General features: G+C 36.6%; 1 protein-coding gene across 7 annotated transcripts; it reads left to right on the forward strand.

Moving 5' to 3' along the window:
• Nucleotides 1–1,263: 1,263 nt before the first annotated feature.
• LOC129244664 (KAT8 regulatory NSL complex subunit 3) lies at nucleotides 1,264–7,212 on the forward strand. Of its 7 annotated transcripts, XM_054882421.1 has the most exons (10): nucleotides 2,376–2,614; nucleotides 2,671–2,772; nucleotides 2,997–3,349; nucleotides 3,424–3,950; nucleotides 4,034–4,331; nucleotides 4,403–4,550; nucleotides 4,613–4,850; nucleotides 5,057–5,107; nucleotides 5,208–6,014; nucleotides 6,075–7,212. In XM_054882421.1, the coding sequence occupies exons 2-10, from the start codon at nucleotides 2,764–2,766 to the stop codon at nucleotides 7,013–7,015; spliced, it is 3,372 nt and encodes a 1,123-aa protein (XP_054738396.1). In that variant the 5' UTR covers nucleotides 2,376–2,614; nucleotides 2,671–2,763; the 3' UTR covers nucleotides 7,016–7,212. The 7 variants fall into 7 exon arrangements, with proteins under 7 accessions (XP_054738399.1, XP_054738393.1, XP_054738394.1 ...); XM_054882424.1 differs by lacking the exons at nucleotides 2,376–2,614; nucleotides 2,671–2,772 and adding an exon at nucleotides 1,264–1,283; XM_054882418.1 differs by lacking the exons at nucleotides 2,376–2,614; nucleotides 2,671–2,772 and adding an exon at nucleotides 1,295–1,707.
• Nucleotides 7,213–7,217: the final 5 nt, after the last annotated feature.

Here is a 7,217-nt window from a genome sequence, read left to right on the forward strand (position 1 = left end):
TGTTCTTATAGCGGCCTCGCATTCCTGATAAATTCTGTTGTGAATGATTTTAAGAAAAAATTTTAGCGTTCATTAGACTTATTAGCCGATAATCCTTGCATTGTTTTGCATTGGTCTTTTTTGGTATCACAATAAACGTGGATTTTAGCCATGAGCTTGGATAATTAGCAGTTTCATATATGTGGTTAAACACTTTCCAGAGAACGTTAATGATACATTATGATACATTAACGTTCTCTGCACTTTCATTAGGGTTGGCTCCACTGTCATTTATAAGTTTGAGAATATCAGTTGGGATTTCGTCACAGCCTGTTGCTTTTTTTGGTTTTGATAATTTTATCGCATATTTTATTTCAGACATAGTTATTTTAAGTAGTGGATCATCTGTTGAGTCGTTTGTGCTGATATTTACATCTCTTGAATCATCTTTGACTAATTCATGGACATATTGTACCCAAATATTGCGTTTTTCGTTTTCGTCTGTTATAACTTTGTCGTTTGTATCGTATAATGTATTAATTGCATTGTATCTTCTCAGGTTGCATATTTCCTTTAGTTTTCTGTGTAAATTAAAACTATCAGGTAACTTCCAATCGCTCTATATCCTCACATTGTCTGCCCATCCATTGGTTTCTTGCGTCTCTTATTTTGTCTCTGATTTCCTTGTTTCTACGTTTATATTCGTCAATGTTTATGTTCCGATATTTCCTTCTCTCATTCATCAAGTTCAGAATTTCATCATTCATCCATTTTTCTTTTGGTACATTAGTTTTTGTTCCTTTGTTGTATGCGTAAACGTCGTTTACGGATTTCATCCAGCTGTTTATTATTAGCAGCCAATTGCGTAATTAAGTTAGCTATTCCTTCTCCATATTGTTTCTTCATATCGTTAATAATAATTAAACAAACCAAAACCAAACACCGAACTACTCCACCAAAATAATCTACGTTACCGGAATGACTCGGGTTTTTATTCCCGACCAAGGGCTGCCGCCCCAGTATACTAGCCCTGTCTAGTGCACCGTATTTTACCCTTACCAAAATAATTTCTATGAAGAAAAACCTTTTACAACAGTATTGACAGCTGATTGTCAATTTTGCAGATAATTTGCCATATGTGAACGAGTAGATTAATTGGTAATTAATGCATATGTGAACGTACTATAGCCAATAATTTTTTTTTCTAGATATGGCATCACGTGAAAATTCACCACGCATAATCAACACATAATCAACATCAGTTAATGGTGTAATCCGTAGAGCGGCAAGTGTTCGGGAATTATGTTAGTAAATTGAGCAAATACAAACTATTTTTATTGTTGATTTAAGTTCATGCATTGGAACTGTATCGAAATTAATATCTAAGGCTGTATGTAAAGGCAGTTAGAAATATGCAATATTTTTGCAAGTAGTGATTTCTTTGAGTTCTATGACATTGCGTGTTGAGTTGTATTAGTTGTCAAAATCATTTGTGGCCGATCAGCAAACGTTGGCGACAGCAGGCAGATTGCAAACGTTTTGCAGTGTTTATCAATATAGTTTATTATAATATTGTGCTAATTGTTAAAGCGGTGTAAGGTCTGCAAAGCTGAAAAGCTATTGCTGGTGATGGCTTCATATATGAAATTGTTTGAAGACTTTTTGCAGCGTAAAGAATGTGATGGCAGTCGCACAGCACTTGCTGCGTCTGAAGACGAAGATGTAGAGGTAAACAATGATTGAAATTGTTTAATGCGTAAAAAGTTCTATTACAAATAACATAAAAGATTGCTACATAAATAAAATTATTCTTTTGGAATCATTAAATCTATATTTTGTTTATGGAATCACTACAAAGTAGTGGTGAAATTGCCTGTAATCTATTACAAACCAGAAAAAGAAAAAATTAATAACAATGTTACCATATATAATCGTAAAATGAAAAAGTTCATAGATAATTTTAATATGTACAAAATATACAAACTACCTTCAATTATTTATCAGTTTTATGTTAGTTAAGAGCAATTAAATTTAGATTAAGTGCGAATGGCGACTTCTCATATTGGAAAAAACTGAATTGTAATTTTTCCTTGTTTGTTTTGTATTGGAAAATAGCCTAACGTGAGACCTACCAAAATCGCGAAAAATAAAATAACTGTTTTGGGAAGACACCACCTGCAGTATTCAATTGACCTTGATGTGCCTACTATATAGTTAAAGGAAAAATCAATGTTCTATTCAAATAGGAGCTTGAACTCAACTACTAAAGAAAATGAAATCATTGGAAATAACCTAGGGCGCAACACGTTACCTATTGCATAACTGTTGCGATTGTACTAAGGTTTGATTGTGGTTTGGAAAAGATGTCTTAATTCTAATTTTGTAATTTTTCAAAACGTAAATATATGGCAGCTTTACTAGCGACGCCATGTTGCAAAAAAAGGAGAGGGAAAAGAAATTAAAATTTATCAATAAGACTGTCGTAAAAGTGAAAAGTTTAAAATGTTTAAAATTTATAGTATATAATTGTGTATAATAATTCTGGAGTACATGGTTAATCACTGGGAGATTGGTTTTGTGTATAATTATCCGTAGAATATAATGATGACAAAAAATAAAAAAAGGAAATACTAGAGTACAAATGCTAAAATACATGAAGAATATATAGTGTAAAATTAAATTGTCGAAAAGTTACAGGCATAAGCAAAAGTGGCAAACTACATTGCAAAAGGTGTGCCGGTCCGGCCGAGAGCATCAGTTGTAGCACTCGCAGCAGCGCCGGCAATGAAAAGAGTAAATTAATATTTTTACTCACATAATTCTTTAGTGAAACATATATTTTAATTGTTGAGCGTAAATTCTGCACTTAATACTTTACTGGTTTAAAAAATATTGAAACTCCCATGAAAATGTTGTCAGTTAAAATAAATATTACCTAATGATGTGTTAGACATTAATGAAAAAAAGAATCAATATCGTTTTCTTTTATTCCCACTTCCATATTTGATTATTTTCAGCAACCGAATACCAATCCTGAGTCAATTAGTGGAACTATTAATGCTATCAGTAGCGGTGGTGGTGGCGACAATAAAATGGAGCATAGTTATACGCGAGACAACACTCGGGCTATAGGAAGCGTTAGCACCGGTTTGTCACCGGCTAGGACAATTCTAGTTCGACGTACGCCACAGTGCCCTTCTTGCCATACCCATCCACTTGAAGAGCATGATTTTGATGACTGCAACCAGGCAAATGTGCCTTCGTACAATGAAATCGGAGCTAAAGAAGCCATGAATGAGTGCTCTCGTATTGCCAAATACGTTAAGAACAATAATCCTGACGATGATGACTGGGAATTACATGTTAATCAGTATGTATCATAAGCAATATTCTACAAAATTATAAATTTAACATCTCTATAATATGTTTATTTAAATATTCTAGAATTGGATGGAGTAACATGCAAAAGACCCTTTTTAGTAAAGTTGCAAATATTTTGGACAATGATCAGTTAGGACGTCTGGCGAATGTTAACCGACAAAACGAGCCAATGCAACGTCGTGTTGTAGTCGATAAGTCAGCTAGTCGTATGCGTAGGGCTCTAGCATATGTCGCTTGGGATTCACGTCTCACACAATGGTTGCATTGTCTGCTAATGGATTCTTTGCCATCGACTTACATGGCCTCATATTTAGATATTTTACAAACTTTAAAATCAAAACTACCAACCCTGATGGATAAAATGCTATTTGGACGGCCACTAAATGTAAGCCAAGAGCTCTTGGCCCCGGTAATGAAGAATAAATGGGAGCCCATTGTTAATACGAAAGTGCGCAAACTAACACAGAATGCAGTTATTGTTGCTTTGCCCTCTGTACCTACCAGTGGTCCAATACCAAATAGGCTTCAAAAATGGTATCATCAATTGGCAAGCATAACGCAGATTGTACAAGTAACACTTCCTTCAAATGGTAAGCCCACGCCCTCATTTATTGACTTATATGTATGTATATATACTCATATGAGTTGTTAATTTATTTTTATAAATATACAGTAAGCCATATAACTCGGCAGCCATTAGAGCAAGTTGCTGAACAAATAGTCTCACTTACAAGGGTAAAAATACAGGAGCTTCGGAATGAGAACTCCCAACGTAGCATCATATTGATAGGTTTTAATGCAGGTGCTGGTCTAGCTTTGCAAGTGGCTGTATCAGAAAATGTAGCATGCGTGGTGTGCATGGGGTTCGCATACAATACATTTAACGGAGTGCGTGGTACTCCAGATGACCGAATATTGGACATAAAAATTCCAATTCTTTTTGTGATTGGTCAAAACTCGGCGAAAACCAGGTGTGAAATAATTGTTTTTAGTCAATAATTGAGGTGTAATCCAAACATTACAAATGAATTTTTAATTATAGCACGGAAGAAATTGAGTCACTACGTGAAAAAATGCAGTCGGAAACTTCTTTGGTGGTGGTGGGGAGCGCTGACGACGTTTTACGTGTTCCTAAAAGTCGTCGCAAATTAGATAATGTTACGCAGTCTATGGTGGACGCTATGGTTGTGGTACGTATCCTTAGTTATTCGATTATTTTAAAATTTATAAGGAAAATAAATTTGTAATTCAGGATGAACTTTATGAGTTTATTAAAAAAATGCTAACAAATCCGCCTGGACCACGTGTGCCTACCACAATTACAAGTTTAGTACATACTAAGCAGGGACGAAATGCAATGGGTAATATCTCCAGTGGAAGTAGTGCTGAAGGGAACACCAAGGTTGGAGCTATACAACGCAAGCGTAAGAATGACGCTTTGAGCTCTGACCAAGATCAGACGCCGACGAAAAGCAAATGTGTTCAATCAAGTATGTTATTTGAATGTACATATTTCATAAATCTCATATCTCCCATTTTATGTTTTTGGGGACTCTCCTATTTTTTAATCTTAGTTAGAAGATCTTAAGTTATTCAAGGCAATTTTAATACTTATTAATAAATTAAATTTTTCATGTACTAATCAACATCAAAATGCGAAATTACCGTATACTTTCAAATCCCATCCTTATCCAAGACAAACCAAGAAAAGTAAAAATCCCCGACCCGTTGCAAGTGAAGCGGAAGGGTAAAAACTCATGTTCATTTCGTTAATTTAATGCCTGGTTTAAGTATAAAGGAGTTCATCCCTAATACACCTACATTTTCTTTTAATTATTGTTTTATAGTGGGTCGTCCGCGCACCCGACCCTTGAATGTGCCGAGCTCTGCGCCAGCCAAGGTTACGCAGGCGACATTGAAGGTTGGCTCCACTAAGGCAACTCAACAACAACAAAAGAAGTCGCAGATATCACCTAGCTCTTCTATCACTAACGATGATCTCAACATGGCCATACAATCGATATTGGGCGATTCAAATGAAGAGGACGGTTCGATACTTAATTCTAGTACAGAATCTTCCCAACGAGCACAGAAACTTGTGACGAACTATGAAATTGTTGCACCATCAAAGTCGACTCCAATAAAAACAGCATTATTAAACCCTCTGCAAAAGCAGGTGCTCCCAGCTGGTGCTAAAATAAAGATGATACCATCAAATCAATTCGTACAACTCAAACCGCCGCTGCAATCACAATCGAAAATCTATACAATTAAGACCGCGTCAATGCAGCAGAACACCGCTTCCGGAAGTACATCTATAGGGAGCATTGTTTCAACATCGCCAAACTGCAACACTGCAGGACAGCATCAACAGCAGATCTTTACTCTTAAGTCTCCGAATGGCCAAACGACTCAGTTTGTAACAGCCGCACCCCCTGGACAAGGTCAACAAAAATACACGGTTGTGAAAAATACAAGTGGTGGCACCACACTTCAACTGGCCGGTGTAAAGACAACGGCTGCGACGAGCGTCTCAGGTGTATCGACTTCAAATGTGGACTTATCAAATATCATAGATATGCCAATTGTGTTCGCTGATAATGATGGCAATCTCTCTGATTCTGTAGCTGTATCAGCTGTAACTACCAAACCAGGTACGCTTCGTATAAACATTTTCTTAACTTTATTTATATCGGCTACTAAACTTTTTTCAGCTAATACCTCCGGTGTTGGCCAACTGATTATAAGTCAAAAAATTATGAAAGAGGCCAATGCCTCTGCATCTAATACCACCGGTATTATGTCTACATCTCCCAAGACTGGGGGTGGTACATACATAATTAATAAGACTACCGGTAGCCCAGTTTTACAACATACAAATCAAACCGCAAATAAACAAAATAAAGTAGTTTTCATCAATCGAAATACAATGAAACCATGCCCGAACATCATATCTCGATCAAATGTTGCACAACAATTGCCGAAATATACCAAAGTTGTTGTTACCAATCCGAAAACATCTGCAACAACACTTGTGCCACGTCCAGCAACGCACCTGTCATCAGCTACGTCCAGTGGTAGCAGCGTTAATACACCAATTGTTTCTTCGGTAAAACAAGTAAATTTGCAGGCATTAAAATCTCCAGTGAGCATTGGTGCTCGTCAGACATCAGGCATATTGAACGTTTCTACAAAGTCTCTACCACAAGTGCAAATTATTAGCACAACTGCCGGTGGAGCGGCTATTACGCCAACTGTGGGCAATAATACTAATACGGGCCCTTCGACAGTAATAAGTGGTGGCAGCGGTGTACTAGCAGATCGACCACATATTCGAAATATTGTTGTAAAACCTGGTGGCTTGAAGCAAATCCCACCTCAATTGAAGACGCAGCTACTCAATCGCAACTTGACGGTACGCAAGTTGGTGAATATTGTACCGGCCACAAAGGCAGTCGGTGCTTCCTCAACTTCACCTGGTGTAACAATAGTAGCGCAAACCACCGCTGTATCACAGGATTCCATTAGTAGTGGGGTCACTAGTACATCAACGTCTATTCAAACCTCACCAAAGGTGATCACTTTAAATCCGATCAATCCCTCGGTTCCCATAGGAAGCACTGCATCTGGCAATAGCAATAGCGCTGCTGATTGATTCTTATCTTTGGCTTTCTCACCATAACCCTACGTTAGCGTTTAACTTCGTAGTTCAACTTACCTTTTGTAGCATAACAAAAATATTAGTTTAAAAAATATTATATTTCATTCCCACATACTTATGTATATAATTTGGTAGTTCAACTACTTCATACATATTCATACTCCTAAAAATAAATTTTTAAAGAAATTTTACTATC

Source organism: Anastrepha obliqua, chromosome 4 (assembly GCF_027943255.1).
Source record: "Anastrepha obliqua isolate idAnaObli1 chromosome 4, idAnaObli1_1.0, whole genome shotgun sequence".
NCBI classification, from domain to species: domain Eukaryota; kingdom Metazoa; phylum Arthropoda; class Insecta; order Diptera; family Tephritidae; genus Anastrepha; species Anastrepha obliqua.

Excerpts from the sequence above, each read along its gene's own strand:
- LOC129244664 (XM_054882418.1), top strand. The coding sequence starts at position 1,609 with ATGGCTTCATATATGAAATTGTTTGAAGACTTTTTGCAGCGTAAAGAA. Across the intron at positions 3,951-4,033 it reads AGTAACACTTCCTTCAAATG|TAAGCCATATAACTCGGCAG; the intron begins GTAAGCCCACGC and ends ATAAATATACAG. Across the intron at positions 5,108-5,207 it reads GTTGCAAGTGAAGCGGAAGG|TGGGTCGTCCGCGCACCCGA; the intron begins GTAAAAACTCAT and ends ATTGTTTTATAG.